Here is a 20301-nt window from a genome sequence, read left to right as displayed (position 1 = left end):
TTCTGTCAACAGGCCACAGAACGAGAAAATAAAGGCTAACCTTTTTAGTCACCGGGCCTATCAATCATTTGGCTTGGGGTTTTTAGATCTGCTCTGGTGGTGGGGGTGGGGGTGGGGGACGGGACTCCTCCTGAGATTGAATTGAGGCTCTTAATAGCAAGGCTGTTTGACTGACAGTTGCTGCCAAAGTGATTCTGGTAGGTTCAGTGAGCCAAATCTGGAAATGGAGACTGGAGTTTGCTGTGCATTGTGGATGATTTACTTAGTCCCATTGCTGATTGATGAGGGATATCACCATCTGGCCTTTCACAGGGCTGGTTAAGATCATCTGCACTGTCACTTAATATGAGCACTCTGTGAACTTGCAGGATAGAAGCAGAGTAGCATCAAAATACTGTTAAGTGCAGGTTACAACCAACTCATCCGTTCCTTGCTCTTTGCCTAGCAAGTGAGTTAATTTAAAACATCTCTGCTGTTTTCTGGTTCCCTGAGATTCAGATGTGAGCATTTGCTATTTTTATAATCTTCTAGAAATGCAATACAACTGAAGCAAATTAATTTCTCTGCCCTCCTCCTTTAAGAAAACTTTAGTCTTGTAATAATATGCACTCCTGAGTATATTAGCAGAGGAAAACTTAACTGACTTCTCACTTTCATTGCTACCAGGAATGGGTCTTCAGCATGCTCCATGAAAAGTTTGCTTTTTCATTAGAGAAGTAAGCAGTTGCATGTGTGCATGACTGAGAGTTCTTTTAAGTTGCAATGGTATGGCTGGTTAAGTGGTAATAAGAATAACTAATGTGTATTGTCTAAGGCTTTCATGGCCGGAATCACTGGGTTGTAGGTTTTTCAAGCTATATGGCTATATAGCCCGAAAAACCTACAATAACCCAATAACTAAAGAACTGCAAGTGGCATTTACTTCTGAGTAGACAGGTTTAAAACTGTGCTATTTGAAAGCTTCTGTCAGATTTGGTAGGTATTATCTTAAAAGTGAGAGTAAACACAATTGTAGTATCTATTAGAAACAGTTAAACAACAAAACTAAAATAGTCCAGATACTCTTACAATGTAGGAGAAATACCAAAAAAGGATATACACGTCATTTTGAAAGAAGACGTCCAAACTACAAAAGCAAATTTTGCTGTCGAAGGCTTTCATGGCTGGAATCAATGGATTGTTGTAGGTTTTTCAGGCTGTATGGCTATGTTCTAGAAGCATTCTCTCCTGACATTTTGCCTGCATCTATGTCAGGCATCCTCCGAGGTTGTGAGGTCACCTACAACTTACAACAACCCAAATTGTGCTGTCCATAAACATATTTAATCAGACTCTTTTACTTGAACAGAATTTACTACTACATATATTGAATTTTGATTCAGTTGACCTTAATTGGACTATTGCTCTTTCTCCTTGTGGCTTTTGCCAATGTATTGTTACTTTACCAAAGAGCTGAGATTTTCTATTTTTCCTTTCCCACCTAGGTCCCTTTACAGAGCTTGAAAATTAAGGAACAGAAGCATTTGCACAAGGGCTTTATTGCAGCAGTGAACAGATAACAATGAATCATTATTATATTGCATTTGTGTGGACTGTGCTTGGCACGGAACTGCTAAAGAGCCTCAGCACTACTGTCAAAGCTCCGCGGTTCAGAGGACGTGTGCAGCAAGAGCGAAAAAATATTAGACCAAACATTATCCTGGTACTCACAGATGACCAAGATGTGGAGCTGGGTAAGTTTGTTATGACTTGCATCACTTTCTTTTCCATAAATAACCTTTCAGGACTTTGGGTTTCTTACACATTCTCATGCATACTTGACAGATTTGGGAAGCCTGTTCCAAGAAAACAGAAGAAGTTTAATTTTTGCATTTCATGTGATACGCCTTCATAGAGTCCGAGATCCATTGCAGAGTCAATATAGGTTAACATTCAGCTACCTCTAATTAAGTGAAGCATTTTCTAAAACTATGTGGAGAAAGTTCTATTTGGAAAAGCAGGAAGCTGCTGTCAACAGCAGTTAATTTTGCTAATTATCTGTTGTTTTTATAGGGAGATTTCTCACATTTGAAACATAGACGATATATTCCCTATTTACATTAGTAATCTTAATTTCCCGTAATTTATATACATTAGTAACAAGCTCATATAACTACCAGAAAGGCTACATTGAAGCTTTTTTTCAAAAAATATATATTAGTAGACCTAATTTGGCAAGATAGAGCCTCATTCAGAACATTATAGAACTAAGCAAAGATTTTGATGGGAATCCCTACTTGAATCTTGCTGCTCAAACTAAAGGAAGTGTTCTCCATTGGACTCTTTGTATACTGAAAACAGTTAGATCTCATTGTCTCTTTGGATCATTGGTTCTCAACCTGTGGCCTTCAACTCCCATAAATCCTAATAGTTGATAAATTGGCTAAGATTTCTGGGAGTTGTATACCTGGGGACCCACAGGCTGAGAACCACTGCTTTAGTTGTATGGTTTGTTCTCCATCCTCTCCTCTTCTAACTTATTTTCCTGTTGTTGCCATTACGTGTATTGGTGCCTGCATGAGCTTCATGCCTTTAGATACCTCCATTGTTGCTTCAAGGCTCATAGCCTTCAAGCACATTTCTTGAATGTCTGAAGTTAAGGGAGCCAAATACTTCCAGGGCTGGTCCGACTTTTAAGCAGAGTGGAACAACTGCTTCAGGTGGTAAATACTGGAGTAGGAATAGTATCCTTCCAACCATTTTCCTGAGTCCTCTGGCCATACTCATTTATTAAGGAGAGCACTGTGTGTGACACAGCTTGCCCTATACTCCCTTCAAGAAGTCTGATGTTCCCAAAGGAAATAGAGGGCATTGTCCCACCACCTGAGTTGAAGTATGAGTTTACTATCAGTGTATGTGGTTTTTAGCCCGATGTAACTGTAACTGCAGGCAAATAAACATTGGAATGATAGGGTTGCTATGAGTTTTCTGGGCTATATGGCCATGTTCCAGAAGCATTCTCTCCTGAAGTTTTGCCTCCAGTCTCTGGTTGTTGTTAAATATCAGCAACTGTGTGCAGTATTATTAATGATGCCTTGCTATGGACTTGCTGCACAAGCACACAACTAATTTGAAAAGAAAGAGTATGGATCTTTTCTAGTTTACTGTTTATTGATTTGCTGATGCAGAAAGTTGCAACAATACACTGTTGTAGCTAGGCTGATAACTCAGCATACCGTAAATGTCCGGAGCAGAATGAAGCTGTAGGAAAAGAGCACCTATTGTGTAATCTTAAGTATTACTGCTTTGGTTTAATTGATAATTCATCAACTATGATTACTATGAGATGTAAATGTGGATCTACTGATTTCTAGCGAAGCAAGAGTTTGAAAAGCTTGCTCTAACATCATCCAAGTAACTCATACAAGTCAGATTGTCAGGACTGAAGGTTTCTCAAACCTGCCAAACAAAAATAGAGATTATTGCTCATCATTCTAGTTCCATTCAGGTGTGGGCCTTAATTTATTAAGTTCTCTATATTGTATGTTGCAAATGAACCTAGACTGAGGGGATGTGTACCTGATTTTGTGAATCCAAAATCCTGATTCTTTGTCAGCAATGTGTTTTTCAAAACACATGATGAATTCATAAATTACATATACTGTAAAAATTCCATGTGACATATATTTTTTAATTATTTCAGTTTGTTGGGCCACTTCATGCTCATATGTTGGTATTTACATCATGCATTGTTTATTTTATTCATTTTTTTTACGCTTGCATGTCTGTGTGAAAATTTTGTCTCAATGAACAAGCATTGTTTCACAGCCCTTAGTGACTTCTGTGTTTTGAGATAAAATGCTAATGCATACAGACAGACACTTTGACTACATTTTTGTGCCATGCTTTTTCATTCAATTTTATGTAATCTGATATCTTGTCAATTGCTATAACTAATCACCAAAAGCCAAGAAATAAGTATAATGTATCCAGGGTCGCTAGGTGTGTACCTTAAAAATAAGAGACACCCAACGGAGAGAGGGAAACTTGAAGGTAGCGGGGCGGGCGTTCTGGGGGGCTGAACTTCTGGGGCCTCAGCCAATAAGGGCACACCTGGGCCGGGCAATAGCAAATAGCATGTATATAATCCTAGATCAGTGGTTCTCAACCTGTGGGTCCCCAGATGTTTTGCCCTTCAACTTCCAGAAATCCTAACAGCTGGCTGGGATTTCTGGGTGTTGTAGGCCAAAACACCTGGGGACCCACAGGTTGACAACAACTTTCCTTGATGAAGGCAAATAGGGTGCACATTAATGAAACATTTAGGGGGAGCACTTGTCTTGCAAGTCGTAGCCCCATGTAGAAGCCACTTGAAATAGCCTCTGCACAGTAGATTTGTCATGTTGTGTGGTGGAAGATATGGATGAATTATCCTACATGGAGTATTTTCATGTCACTGTCAGCAGCAGTATGGGCCATTGGCTATAGTATAAGATAAGATAAAATGCATTTCACTATAGTTGAGAAGTGTGATTTAGTGACATTTGTGTTCTTCTGCATCAATTCAAACAGGTTTCATTGATAATAATTGTTACTAATACAGCTGTTTCTGTTGTTTAGGTTCCTTACAAGTGATGAATAAAACCAGGAAGATAATGGAGAGTGGAGGTGCCACTTTTGTCAACGCCTTTGTAACTACTCCAATGTGCTGCCCATCACGTTCCTCAATGCTGACAGGCAAATATGTGCACAACCACAATATCTACACTAACAATGAGAATTGCTCTTCACCTTCCTGGCAAGCAACACATGAACCACGTACTTTTGCAGTGTATCTCAACAACACTGGGTACAGGACTGGTAAGAGACCTTTTCCCTTTTAAATCTTTAATTAAATTGTTGCCTCCTTTCAATCTGCCGGTGCTTTTTAAAATGTCCTGCAGAGATGACACCAGGATCATAGTAAGAGGGAAGATGATACATGCCATTGTTGGAGCTCAGTAGGAAACTTACAGTGAACATTTCAGGCAACACCATCAGTCCCTTAAATCATTGCTGGGGTGTGTTTTCCACTTTACTAGGCATTTTAGTCTTTTCCAGTGAACCACATCATCTCTTGATACATCCATTTTCAAGTTAGTGATCTTGGATTCTAGTGAAAATCCAGACTTCATATGCTGTAGGAACCATTCATGTCTTTTTGGTAGGTTAAAGACATCTGCTGAACACTCCTCCAGTACCGTATTTCCAATAGGTTGATCTTTCTCTTAACTTCCTTCACTGTCCAGTTTTCACTATACATACAAATTGATATATATGTATTTTTATTCTTTAAGTATTATCTAGCCAGATGTCTCTAAGACACCGCTGTTATGAAGAAGCATTTATGTAGCAGGAAGATGTGGGAAAGATCAGACAAACCAGATTATTTTTCTTTGAACTGTAAAGTCTGATTCACTGCTTTATTTTATGTCTCAACCACATTCCAGCCATTATTTATTTGCTTTACTATGACTAAACCAAATGGCCTTATTTCCATGTTTAAGAATGGCCCTGGTCCACACACCAGTTTATCAGGATGGTGAGGTTTCTTTTAGTGTTTGAAACGGAGGGTGGGGGAGTCACCATTTTTAAGCTCTCCACATATTATTATGCTATAAAACCAATGGTGCAGTCTTGAATAAGCACCGTTGTATATGTGTGGAATCAAAATGATAAAAATCAAAGTGATAGGCATTCACACCACATATAAATCTCTTGCTTTTGTTTGTGTTGCATTAAGTCTTTGGGCCCATGTAAAACTGCAGACTTTTCTTGGCACCAGCAATGTTGACAACTGGCAGTTTTGAAGGCACCATTACTCTTCCTTTGGGACATTCCTGGATAGACATTAAAAAGGGCCAAAAACCCCAGTGGCACAGTGGGTTAAAGTGCTGAGATGCTGAACTTGTTGATTGAAAGGTCGCAGGTTTGGATCCAGAGAGCAGCGTGAGCTCCCAATGTTAGCACCAGCTTCTTCCAACCTAGCAGTTCAAAAACATGCAAATGTGAGTAGATCAATAGGTACTACTCTGGCAGGAAGGTAACGGTGCACCATGCAGTCATGCCAGCCACATGACCCTGGAGGTGTCTATGGACAACTCCAGCTCTTTGGCTTAGAAATGGAGATGAGCACCAACCCCCAGAGTCTGACACAACTGGACTTAATGTTGGGGGGAAAACATTACCCCTACCTTACTAAAAATGTGTAGAAATGATCAATAGAACATCTTCAAAACCTATGTAGTGCTGTTGACTAGGGCAAATCATTTTTTGGTTTTGTGGTGTGGTGACCATATGGAGTACAAAATTATTTACTGCAAGAAGATATAGTAATGGCTGCCCAGGTGGATGTTTGTATCAGAACTTTAGAGAAATCATTGGATATGGAAGACATCAGTTGTGAACTCAGTTATGTTCTGCTGTTGTGTTTTCCATACATAGGCAACTGTTTGGGACACTATGTGAATAGAATTATAAATAATCATAAATGGGTTTTGTAACCACATTTAGCTCAATGTGGGTTTTGTGTCCACATTTGACTCAACTTAATAATCCACAACTGAAGCTTCTAATCAGGCTTTCAGATATGGAAAGACTGTAAGCATTTTCAGTCAAGCACAATCAACTCCATACTTCCAACTATCCCAATTGGACAAGGACAATCTGAATAAATCATCTGTCATTCCATTTTTTGAGCTTATTTTAGAATGTCTCAATTTATCTCTCTGCTTTCCCTCCTACGTTGTTCTTCAGTTACTGCAAAGCGAGATCAAAGTGCAAGGTAGCTTGGCCATAATTAACTGCAGTGGATAGAGAGAGGATAAATGGGAACCAAACTCTTTCCCTTTCCATGAGGCTTGGCCAGAAGCAAATTGCTGTTGTCTCTCCTACATGGTGTGTTCTTTGTCATTAAGAACTTTCCCCATTTTGTCCTCATTCTGATGTTTCTTGGCCACCCGCATCCCAATTTTCATTGGTGAGATGTTGGAGGATATGTAATTCTCACATCTTTCTACAAAACACTCAAAGATCAGAATGGGAGCCAGGTGTGCGGAGGAGGGCAGGATGTGTACATGTATCTATATCTGCTAAACAGTTTAGCTCTGCAAAACAAATTCTTGCATTATGCTATTGGGAGATGAATGTGCTACAATGAAAGATTCAGCATTTAGAATCTGAAAAAAAACTGAACTATAGTGATATTTCTTTTTTAAAAACATTTCTGGATTTCAGTCTATCTGTCACTTAGAGATTTATCTGCTTAGGAAAATGAAAGTGGTGTCAGTGTCAAGTATTAAGTGAGTACAGCTTATTTCTTTCCTGCCCTATTTCTTATTTATTACCAAATGCTTCTTCATAATTGCTGGTGCCACTGCGGACTGCTATTTACACAACCTTAATTGAGCAAATTCAAAGAGACTGGCATTACTCTTAGCTGGCAAACTATGTTACATGTGTTTAAACAATGACATTGTGTCCTGGGAACAGTTAGCAAAACTGTCGGTATGTAGATAAAATCTGTCTCATTAAAAGAAAAAAGAAAAAAAAAAGCATTTATCCTTGCAGTTATCCCTGTGGGCACTATTAGATACCATAATGAAAAGATGTTCCCTGAAATGGTATTACATTTTAATGAGTCTTTTTCTCCATTCATCTGTACTTGGTATTTTATTAATTATACAAACAGAAATCACTTCCTGGTTTTCCTTGCTTCTGTTTCTAAATATATTTGTTGCCAGGGGACATCGTGAATACTACTCGGACACGGACAAGTCCAAAACTTTACTTTTGCAACCAATTGGAGCATATCACTTTATGTTTATTTGTATGTGTTTTTTCATACAACTTTACAAGAGATTTGTCATACAATTTTAGAAGAATTCAAATACCGGGACAGAGGAAAGAATTTAAGGCCAATGGGCATTAGATCTTTAGCCCATGATAAATCTATTTTGTTGCACACAAAACACCAAAATGCTACCCTTGTCTGCATGATCTGAGAAAAGTCACACATGTAACTAAACAGTTTTGACAAGATCGGGGCTGTACAATAGATTCTAAAGGTCGTAGTGAAGTTAAAGTATTCCACCACCAAATTATGTGTGCTCTGTATCCATCAGCTGCTCTTTTTGCCACAGTTCCAGTTTCTTCCTCTCACATATTTATACATGATAGCCATGTATAAGCATGTGAGAGGAAGTCACAGGGAGGAGGGAGCAAGCTTGTTTTCTGCTTCCCTGGAGACTAGGATGTGGAACAATGGCTTCAAACTACAAGAAAGAAGATTGCATCTGAACATTAGGAAGATGTTCCTGACTGTGAGAGCCATTCAGCAGTGGAACTCTCTGCCCCAGAGTGTGGTGGAGGCTCCTTCTTTGGAAGCTTTTAAACAGAGGCTGGATGGCCATCTGTCAGGAGTGCTTTGAATGCAATATTCCTGGTTCTTGGCAGGGGGTTGGACTGGATGGCCCATGAGGTTTCTTCCAACTCTATGATTCAATGATGATGATGATGATGATGATGATGATGATGATGATGATTATTATTATTATTGGCTTTCCCTACATTGCTTATACCAGGCTAATTGGGTTCCAGTCATGAGTACTGGTGAGATGCAAGTCTCATCATGCTAACCAGTCTTATCTACAGTGTGATATTGGTAGTTTTAAAATAGCTGTGGTTCCCAGAGGGTAAGCACATCCAGGTAGTGGGAACTGTCACTTAAGAGAAATGGTTTCAGTCACATTTGTTTTGGCCTAGAAGAATATGGTTCATTGCATTTATGTTAGGTTAATTGCACTTGGAAAGGATGAAATGAATTAACTTTATTTCCTTGTCTGTAGTAATTAAAGCTACACCCACTTAAAAAAAACATTGAAATTATTCTACATTTGCTGCATCTGAATAAGTAGAAGGAGATTCCTGAAAACAATACTGTGACCAGTTCCTGTCTCATTCATCACCTTAATAGTATATCTCAGTTCTGTCTTGGTGCGCCTCTAGATTCAGTTCTCTGGCCTCAGCTGGGACTGTCTGCTAAATTATTATTTAAGTAAGATGTGTTTACAGAAAGAAAAACACAACATAGCCAAAACTCAGAGGCTCAGCAAGAAATCATTGTTTACACTTTAATATCAGTATCTGTATTCAGAAACTGAACTGGTAAAATATAAAATTTATGAAATAACTGTTTGTGGTACAGCATTTTTATTGAGTCTTTCGAATTCAGCTACAATATTGAAATATTTTTTCAAAGATGAAGCAATCCATCCTCTGATTATTGTGGTTTATATTAGAAACTTCATTGCACCTGTAAATTGCAATGAATCGGGATGAGTTGCATATATATTTCCAAATTGTGGACTTTGAAATCAGCCAATTGGTGTACTCTTAAGAGCCTACAGTACTTCAAAATACCAATATGTGTTCTCCCATGAATTATGAGTGTGACCTAGATCAAGGATCTCCCCTGAATGGTTTAACAAGTATAAAATGTGTTCTTCTTTTACAGCTTTTTTTGGAAAATACCTCAATGAATACAATGGCAGCTACATCCCTCCTGGTTGGAGAGAATGGGTGGGATTAATCAAGAATTCTCGTTTCTATAATTATACTGTGTGTCGGAATGGTCTCAAAGAGAAGCATGGATTTGATTATGCAAAGGTACTGTACAGATTGCATGACAATATCTGCAATAATTCCCCTTTTTCTCCGTGATTACATTAAATTATGTTGAATTTATTTTCTTGTAGCGGTGGCTTTAAATATTGAGTATTGTATTGTCAGAACTGTCTTAAATGTGCTTTCAAAGAAGAGAAGGGGCATTCATTATTCAACAGACATTGCTGACCACTTACAATGAAGCAACGCTTTCAAACAACATACACAAGAGCACATCACTTAATATTTTATGATAATTAGTTGATTTTTTTTTTTTGCCTTTCCTTTGGATATACTTCTAGAACTTCAAGGTCATTCTTAGTCTTTGGCTGACAGCCTGTTTGTGTTATATATAATTATATGCCACAAAACAGAGGTTCACAAAATATGCATGTACCTGGAGGTTTTGGAAAAGGAGATGGTGAAGTGTGTCTCACGATAATAGTGATGATGATGATTGCAAAGTGTCTTCTTCCACAGGGATTTCATCCCACCCCATTATTTTTTTAATTTGGGTTTAGGTGGCAGATTTTAAGGGGGAGCCTCAGAGGAAATATCTTTAGTGCACTGGTTCCCAACCTGTGCTCCACGGATCTCTAGGAGCTCTGTGTGCACTTCCCAGGGACTCCACAACTGCTCCAGTAATATAAAATAAATTAAAAGTGAATGAAATTAAAGAATAAGAAACAAAAAATAGAATCAATAAAAATCTAGAAGTTATATTCTGAACTGAAATTTGCCAAGTAGAATTTCGTGCCTCCTCTAGCAGAGGACCACTAGCTCCAAAATTATTGTAGTGTGAGACAAAAAGACAATGAGGCTGAGTGGGGCACCATCCTCTAGCACACACTCTGCCATGTGCCATGTTTTAATGGCCCTTCCTGGAACTGAAAGTTTGAGTGATTTCTTGGAAGTGCACGTTCAAGATGTTTCTCACTCATTTTGTCAAGTTTTGACAAAATCATGTGTATTGGTAGTAGTTGAGTTATGGTAAATTTCAAAAAAAATTAAATACTATTCTCTCTTCCCCTCCCTCCTCCCCGTAATGCTACTCCTAACACCATAAACTTGTAAGACATAGGGTAGGCCAAAGAGACTCCGCTATAGAAAATGATTCTAAAAAGGTTGGGAACCACTGCTCTAGTGAGAATTTCCTATAAATACAGTTCTCTTTCCAAACTGCCTTTGGACTTAAGGGAATTTGAGGGGCTCTGTGGGAGCAGAAACAGGGGGTGGCATGGAGAGAGGAAGCTTCTTCAGGGTGGCATGCAAATTGATCACAGCTGGTTGGATTGTTTTATCAGTGTTGTGTGAAATATACTCTGCCTCTCTTTAGAGTTGCTTTTGCAGCTGTTCAAGGTCTTCTGTCTATGTCCTGTGATTGATCCGTTCTGCCTGGAAGTGTTTGAAATAGTGAACATTATTTTGGAACTTCTCACTGGCACCCACACCAGTTCTTTGGGCCAAACTGAAATGGTCAGAGGTGGTGGGTGGTTGAATGATAATTGAATTTACATATTTTGGGTTTTATTTGTCACTCTTTCTCTTTCTTGCAGACTCCTGTTTTGTACCTTGGCTGTACAATAAGTCAGTTTATTGGCAGGACACTGCTTTGGCATTCAAAACTGTACTACTCTTAAACTGTACAATTTAAAAAGAGCAGTATCCTAGATTAGCTAGATGCATTCATATTAATTTTTTCAGAAGTCATTCAGGCTAAGAGAGTGACTGTGGCACCAATATGTGCCTTGTATGGATTTTGCCCCTTGCTATGGCTTTTTAGAAAACTTACATTTTCTTACTATTTGACCTCTCAGTTTGCTGGGATTATAGCTAGACAATGCTTGCAAAATTCTTTTCCCATTTTGTAAAATTCATCTCAAATGTTTATATCACTTGAATATTTTAGCAAGTAGTAAGAATGCATATAAATTTACAGCCATCATAGAATTAGAAAATGAAGGTTAGCCATGGTTATTTTTGGCAATGGTATCCAAACATCAGTTAATCATAGTTTAATATGGCATGAACAAGTCACAGTGGGCTCATGTGCTTTCTGTTCTCTCTACCTCCCACACTTACTCTGGCATATCTTCAAAGAAAAAAAATGATTTTCTTGATTTTTACCACTTATCTGTTCTTTATCTGTTCTTTATGGTTAATGTAATCTATAGGATTTTTGTTCAGTTAATGTTCTAACAAAGTGTGATTTGTCTAAACTGTAAAGGGTGGGAAACAGGAACAGCAGGTTGTGAATTCTGTTAGTTTAGTAAAAAAAATAGCTGTAGGTATATGTATGTATGTTCTATATATGTTTGCTATATGTATTATACCTATCATATATCAAGCAGATTTTGATGAGCGCTTGGTAAAATTTATCTTTTGATGCTTTTTTTCTGGTACATAACACAACTCAACAATAACACATTCTTGGTGTCTTGGTTTTTAGACCTGTTTCTGGGGTTATTTGGGGCACTAATTCAGAAAATTGCATCAGCTCTAGTTTCTTAGAGATAGTTATCATGGTTTTCTTTAGGCAAGCAGATGCTGACTGATAGTGGCATCTGTATCTCAAAAGCTAGAGCTGCTCGAGGAAAAACTATTTTTGGAATCAGTTGGTGAAATATACCCAGAAATGGGTCTAACATCTGAGGCATCAAAATGTATGTTGGCCAGTAAAATACATGTGCTTGAACCAAAAGACATGCACTCAGTTTCCTCCACATCTTTTAAGTTACTCTAATAAACCATTTTCTCTCTTCTCTGACTTATATCTGAATAGATATGCTCATGGCCTACTAAATAAAGTTGATATGAATGTACTTTCACATTCTTTCTTCCTATGTTGAATTACTCAACTTTTAATTTTTCTTTTCCTTTCATCTGCTTTATCTTTTTTGTTAATGGATCCTGGAAAACAGCTGTTCATATGAGTGCAGGGTCGATTTTGTAACAGAATTAATGACTTTGTCTGGGTTTGTTCCTTCCTCTTTCGTTCAGCCACTGAAGCCAGATCTTGAGTTTTAAAAGCCATATTTATTTCTAATTCATCATAGCAGAATAAAGCAATGTAGTCTAGTGATATTTGATGCACTTGACAAATTTTGTTTTTGTGTTTCAGGACTATTTCACAGACTTAATAACGAATGATAGCATAAATTATTTCAAAATGTCTAAGAGGATATATCCCCATAGACCTATAATGATGGTGATCAGTCATGCTGCCCCACATGGTCCTGAAGACTCTGCACCGCAGTTCTCTAAACTCTATCCAAATGCTTCTCAACACATGTAAGTCGAAATTTTCTTTAAACCTATGCTGCTGATTTTCACTGCAGCATAAGTCACTGAAGGGTAGAAGTTGGCATTGACACTTATACTTCCCTAAATTGAATGCTGTGCTTTGGAATAATAACCCATGACATTCTTTTTCAGAAATGGTGCCTATTAGTTGGCTTTGGCTCTGTTTTCACCTACCACCATTAACTGCAGTTGTCTGTACTTACTTTGAGATTCAGTTTATGACTTTTATTTTATCCTTGATGACCCTACTCTTGAGAACATAAGAATACAGACAAATCACCTAGACGAGCATTCTGTTCACACAGTAAACCCCCCCCCCCTCCCAATTATCTATGCAAGGGATGGGAGTGCTCTGTGGCTCAGAGGGTCATTTTCACAGAGTCCCAGCTTCAACAGAATGCCATCTGTGCCACTGCAGCTGCCATTTGGTACAACCAAAAGTGATGTTATATCTCTCCTTTTAATTTTCAGAAGGACTCTTTAAACGTGTCTGCAGTTTTGGGGAGAAGCTTCCCAAAATTTGGGAGTAGAATGTAGTGTTCCCTCAAAGGGCACCTGTAGCCCATATGCCTCACAATTGTTATTCTTGGCCTATGGAAATCCTACAAATAAGGAACGAGTGTGTCTACGCCTTTTTGCCTGTATTTTTCTCAGAAAGCTTCAAAGACTGGAGAGATTAGGCAAAATTACAACCACTAATAGCCATATTTTCCATGAATTTGTGGTCATCACTACATCTTGCAGTAGTCTATTCCAAAGTTTCTGAACTTGCCAAGAAGTATGAGTAGATGACCTGAAGTTTCTGGATCATAAGAGGAAGAAAAACTTTAACTGCTTACTCTGCATAATTGACATACTGTACATCTTAATTATTCCACCCGCATGTCCCCTTTTCTAAGCTAAATAGCATTAGATGCTTTTCTAGTAGGGGAGTTCTTCAAGCCTATGTTCGTGATAGCATTTCTTTCTACGATCCTGCACGATCTCTTTGATCTTTTGAGGAGGCCCTCCTCTTGCTCCCACGCCCATCGCAAGTGCGACTTGTGGGGATGAGGGAGAGGACCTTCTCAGTGGTGGCCCCCGACTCTGGAACTTGCTACCCGGGGAGATTAGGCAAGTACCCACTTTGTCAGTCTTTAGGAAGAGCCTGAAAACCTGGCTGTTCCGGCATGCTTTTGAGGAATGAACAACAAATCCCCATACTATAACCGTCCCAGTACAAATTTGTCCTTTTGATGAACTTTACCTCATCCCCTAGTGAAATATTAAACCCCATTGTTTGTCCCATCTGAATCTCTCACCAGATATACTACTCCATTTAACTATCTCACCCAGGGTTGCATGATTTTATCCCTTCATTTGGCCCAGCCCGTTGTGCTCAACTCTTTGTTTTTAATGTTTTTATGTTTTTTCATACCCTGTGTTTACCCTATTGTATTATTTCTTATTGTTTGTATTTATTTGAGTTAGTACGTGCTATATGTATTTTATTTTGTTTTATTTTAATTGTTGGGCTTGGCTTCATGTTAGCCGCTCCGAGTCCCTGTGGGGAGATGCTGGCAGGGTATAAATAAAGATGATGATGATGATGATGATGATGATTATATGTTATCTTTGTGTTCCTCTCAGGCACGTGTGTGCATGTAAAATGGCTTGTCTAGTCTCCAAAAGACCACAAATCCTCCTCAAGCTCAAGGACTTTTACCCATGTGTTTTCCCTAGTTTCTTCAAGTATATGCTCCTTTTTATTTGCTTGATTTTTTTCACTTGTCAAATTAATATTATCTGTACAAAAGCTGCAGTATGTAGTCCAGACTACAATGTGGCTTCCAGTCCTCTAATTTAAATTGGTATAGTCCAATTTAACTTCTCAGATTTTTTTTTACCTGCCGTTTCATTCTGTAGCATATGTAGGACAGTCAAACAAGAATTTGAAGCCATGGTTAAAAGGCAATTTTCATATAGTAGGATAATACAAGTCATTTTTCACCTAAAACCTATTATGTACATAATATTAGCCATGGTACTGAAAATGTGACAGAATGGAGAATGTGACTAAGACAAAGCAAAGAATTCAAAAGAACAGATGAAATCTCTTGAGAAATGTTGTGGCATTGAGACAAATCAGACGTTTCTAAGGCAAAGAAACTTACGTTTAACTGATTGTTGAAAAAGACTGGAAAGCCAGGAATCTCTCTTCCGATCTACTTTTCATTACATTCTTGATGTGTTAAGATATAGTTTGTCAGTGGTGACTGTAAGAGATGGAATAATACTTCGGGTTGTTACTGAAAGTTTGCACATGTTTCAGCTGGAAGAAGTGAGACAAATTGAAAACATGCTGCTGATTTGAGGCATCGGTGCGCGTGAAGCTGTTAAAAGGCTGGCTTCTCTACTAAGAGACATTGCTCACTTGTCATAGCCATGGGATGAAAAGAAATTTCAGGTCTCTTGGGAAAACATGTGGCACATCCCATGAAAATCATGAGGCTTCTAATATAATCCTCTTGTGATGGGTAGAGTGTAATGTCAACTTTAACCTTTGAAAATTCTACTTTGGTGGCCAGGCATCATTTTGCATCACTTCCCTCTCCGTTTCCACCTCATGTTGGGATATGACCATCTGAATTTTTCAAGAAAATAATACATTATGTTTGATATCATGTAACTGTAGCATTAACCTCTAACAAAGAAGGGAAATAGCCAGAGGGATGTTATGGATATTGTTGAAGAACTGTAATATAACATATTAAGTAGAGAGTCTGTTGATTATAAATAGGGTGCAACTCTCAAACCATACAACATTGTGATACAAGTCAAAATCTTCCCTTTATTGTTATATTAAGATAACATTTTTATGGCACAATTTGATGCCAACAAAAACAATAAGATAAAAACATATATCAACAGCAATTATAAAACAATTAAAACAATCAATTATACATCACAATCAATAAAACCAATCTAATGCTCAACGTTCGCCAGCTCAGAATCTGTAAATTCATATGTAGATATAGAACGTAGCCTTTATCATCTTCTGATAGAAAAAATGTGTTTTTATGTGAACGCAATTTAATGGAGATAATAAACATTATTTCCTTCCAGAGGGTGATACACTAATTGAAAATAAAGCATTCAGGGGGCTTAATTTTGAGGAAAACTGGATAGAATTTTTCTTGGTAACTACAGAGTTTGGAGTAATATTTAGACTTGGACATGCAGCTATGAAGGAATGAGATGAGATCCTCAATTATAAATATTTACCATGAAATATCAAATTCAAAATCATTTTTGTCTGGTCATTTTATGTTTCTATATCTGGTTATTAAAGCAGGACAATGAAGAAAGCTGAAAAGAAAATCAGCTCATTTGAAATGTGGCGCTGAGGGAGAGTTTTATAGATAGCAGACTGCCAAAAAGAAACAAAAAATAATCAAAGTGAGGTCATATCATTTGGCATTATGACTCATTAGAAAAGTGGAAGTCAGTAGAGAAAGAAGGAAGACCACATCACAAATACATTGACACAGTCAAGGAAGCCACAACCCTGAATTTGCCAGTCCTGAACAGGGCTGTTGATGGATAGGGCTTCTGGAGGTGTCATGTATAGGATTGCTCTCTTATGTGATTTCAGCTCCCCTAATATCATGGGTTTGGGGCCCAGAGTCCCAAGCTTCCAAAGGACCAGTTGAGGCACAGATGGGCTGAAAGCAAAATCAGAAGCTTTATTCTCAGTAGCCTGAGAGGATGTCAGAGGAGACAGCACTCCAAAAAACTGACATACCTCAGTCCAAACATACAGAAATATTTATAACACTGTGATAGCAGTTTGAAACAAAGGACTTCCTCTGCCCTGTTGACTGATCCAGATTGTGGCAGGCTGGAATTTGCAGACTAGTTGGCTGGGGTGTGCTGTCTGTCATTGATGCAGATTGATCTCTGGGATTGAAGGGAAATTTAATAAGCCATCGTTGGTTTATTTGAAGGTTTATTAAGAGAGGTGAGATCAGAAAGGAATGTGTGGGCAAGCAATAATGACCTGAAATGGGTCTTAATATTCCAGCTCTGCTTAATACAATACGTGTCAATCCTGAGAGATAAAGGGGTGCTTAGGATCCTGGTCTTATTCATGGAAGCCCTTGAGAGAAGTCCAGTTTGGTGACAAGAACAAGAAAGCGCTCCCAGGAATAAATCAGATAATAACTGGTTGGAACAGGGGAAAAGACCCATAGGTCCTTGTGCAGGCCCATTGTGCCCCCCCCCCCGTGCTCCTATGTATTGGGAAAGGATTATGATAATGGCAACATCGACTCTCTATATGACCCAATGGAGCCATGTCTCAAAACCGATAATTTCAGGGTCTAATTTTTCAGTAACAACCCCAAGGTGCAGCACAAAACAACAATTCAAAAGTAGCTCTAAACTGCCAGCAAACCATTTTTGTGTTGGTGACAAAAGAAAATAGGCTGCATTCCTTATTCAACATAAAGAAGTCTATCAGACTAACAGTTAAAATTTTCTTCAGTGCTAGTTAGTATAAATAATCTTCAGCCATTCCTGAGATTACTAGGAAAGCTTCATGGGCATGAAACACAACATGTGAACTAGGTAGTTCTATCAGCTAACATCTTACCAATGGTCCTTCCCTGGGATCGACCTTCTAAAGGGACTGGCTTTAGATCTTTAATGTTAGGGATATTCCTGCTTCTGGTACAGTGGAGCTCAACAATTTGACACTGATTTAATCTGTTCATAAAAGGGCAACATAAGAACCTGTGCAGAAAGTGGATTTTCCCCCCGTTATCTTTTTTCCTTTTTCTGTGAAATGGGGACTTACAACCACTCTGCAATTTGGAACTTTTAATTTTATAAGTGTTTTATAATAATTTGCCATCAGAATGAATGGGGAGTTCTTTTTAATATGTTATCTCTCTGATGTGATACAAACACGCACACAAAACAAGAAGTTGAGATTTAGACAGGGAAAATTGTGAGAAATGTGTAGACATTTCCTGTGTTTTAATTATGATCAGACACTTTTAACCTATCTATCTCTCACTGGGTTGTCAGAGTAAATTATTTCTCTCCAATCAAAAAGCATATATTATCATTTCTATCAGGTATCAATGTGACTAATGGCATTGCAATGTCAAAACTACTTTTGTACTGTTTTCCAAAAAGTGACTTGTTTTATCCTTTCAAGATTTTACTGAAGGTAAGAGATTTGAGAGTCATTCATTCCCATATTTATTTATTTATTTATTTATTTATTTATTTGCTATACCTGTATACCGCCGTTTCTCAGCCTAGCCGGCGACTCAACGCGGTTTACAACAACTTATAACAAACAACAGTATACAGTTTAAAAGCATAAAAACACAATCCACAATACATATATCAATAAACAATCCAATTCATCTCTTGACTAAAATCGCGATCCAGTTTCGTCGTCCAAATTGCCAGTCCTTCAATCATTACACTTTTTGCACTGAGTTAACCGAACGCCTGCTCGAACATTCAGGTTTTTAGTCTTTTCTGAAATACCATCAGTGAGGGGGCTGATCTTACCTCCATGGGGAGGGCGTTCCATAGCCGCGGGGCCACCACAGAAAAGGCCCTGTCTCTCGTCCCCGCCAGCCGCACCTGTGAAGCAGGCGGGATAGAGAGCAGGGGCCCCCCAGAAGATCTTAGGGTCCTGGTGGGCTGATAGGCCGAGATACGTTCAGATAGGTAAGTTGGGCCAGAATCGTTTAGGGCTTTAAAGGCCAACGCCAGCACTTTGAATTGAGCCCGGTAGCAGATCGGCAGCCAGTGGAGCTGGTGCAGCAGAGGAGTTGTATGCTCCCTGCGCTCCGCTCCAGTTAGTATCATGGCTGCTGAGCGTTGGACTAATTGGAGCTTCCGGGCCGTCTTCAAAGGCAACCCCACGTAGAGAGCGTTGCAGTAGTCTAAACGGGATGTAACCAGAGCGTGGACTACCGTGGCCAAGTCAGACTTCCCAAGGTACGGGCGCAGTTGGCGCACGAGTTTTAACTGTGCGAATGCTCCCCTGGTCACCGCTGAAACCTGGGGTTCCAGGCTCAACGATGAGTCCAGGATCACACCCAAACTGCGAACCTGTGTCTTCAGGGGGAGTGCGACCCCATCCAACACAGGCTGTAACCCTATACCCTGTTCGGCCTTATGACTGACCAGGAGTACCTCTGTCTTGTCTGGATTCAATTTCAATTTGTTCGCCCTCATCCAGACCGTCACAGCGGCCAAGCACCGGTTCAGGACCTCGACAGGCTCCTTAGTAGCAGGTGGAAAGGAGTGACAGAGTTGGACATCATCCGCGTACAGATGACATCGCACTCCAAAACTCCGGATGATCTCACCCAGTGGCTTCATGTAGATGTTAAACAACATGGGAGACAGTATTGAACCCTGAGGAACCCCACAAGACAATGGTTGTGGGGTTCAACAGGAGTCTCCCCGTAACACCTTCTGAGACCGGCCCTCGAGGAATGAGCGGAGCCACTGTAAAACAGTCCCTCCAAGACCCATTCCCACGAGGCGTCCCAGAAGCTGAAAGTTGAATGTTACTAAAATTAGTCTCCTGGGTGTTGATGCACTTCATTTTGAAGGGCAAAAAATAAATAAATTGCCAAATACTTTGCATAACATTTCTGTGATTGGAATTTATAATGCATTAAACATGAGATACATTTAGTACTATGCATTATTTGAGCAAGGCAAGGCAATTTAGATGTAATGTAATTCTTTGCAGTATTTTATTAGTGTGTATAACATGTGAAAAACACATCTAGTTATGTGTTACACAGGTGCTTGTTGTTAACTAAGCAAAAGCATTCCACCAAACATTCAGTTGTAAGAACTGATTTGAGAAAAAGCTATAGAAAAACCACAGTAGAATTATCATTAAAATTAATGTACATTCTGGCAAGAATCCTGAGTTAAGTTTTTGTTGGCACAGTTCTGTTAAATTCAGTGGGGCTCTACCAGAACAATTACTTTTGCATCTCTGCATACTTTCCAAGGTGTATAGAATCCCTTCTGAAAGCCAGATGAAGGTCTGTGATGTATTCTGAGAATGGCCATTGGCTGAGGAAACACAGTTTGGGTTTTTTAAATCATTAACAATTAGAGGCGGGGGGTGGAGAGAGGTAATTTTAACAGAAGAATCCACACTACATTTGTGAAACAAATGTAGTGGAAATCAGATTTTTTAAAAGTATGTTTTCATTAATATGCTGTCCCAGTAACCATCCCCAGAACTTGGGAAGTAATTTTTAAAAAGTAGATCATTCCATTATG

General features: G+C 38.8%; 1 protein-coding gene across 5 annotated transcripts in view; it reads left to right on the top strand.

The window, feature by feature from the left end:
• Positions 1-20301, top strand: part of SULF1 (sulfatase 1) — a 132472-nt gene that overhangs the window by 69283 nt on the left and 42888 nt on the right. For all 5 annotated transcript variants that reach the window (XM_060775444.2, XM_060775441.2, XM_060775443.2 and 2 more), the window contains 4 exons: positions 1485-1733; positions 4600-4839; positions 9533-9684; positions 12803-12972. In XM_060775444.2, coding sequence (XP_060631427.2) covers positions 1562-1733; positions 4600-4839; positions 9533-9684; positions 12803-12972 — 734 coding nt within the window. In that variant the 5' untranslated portion in view covers positions 1485-1561. The remainder of the gene's footprint in view (positions 1-1484; positions 1734-4599; positions 4840-9532; positions 9685-12802; positions 12973-20301) is intronic.

Source organism: Anolis sagrei, chromosome 4 (genome assembly GCF_037176765.1).
Source record: "Anolis sagrei isolate rAnoSag1 chromosome 4, rAnoSag1.mat, whole genome shotgun sequence".
In the NCBI taxonomy this organism is placed as follows: domain Eukaryota; kingdom Metazoa; phylum Chordata; class Lepidosauria; order Squamata; family Dactyloidae; genus Anolis; species Anolis sagrei.
This window is presented reverse-complemented; position numbering and strand designations above follow the sequence as displayed.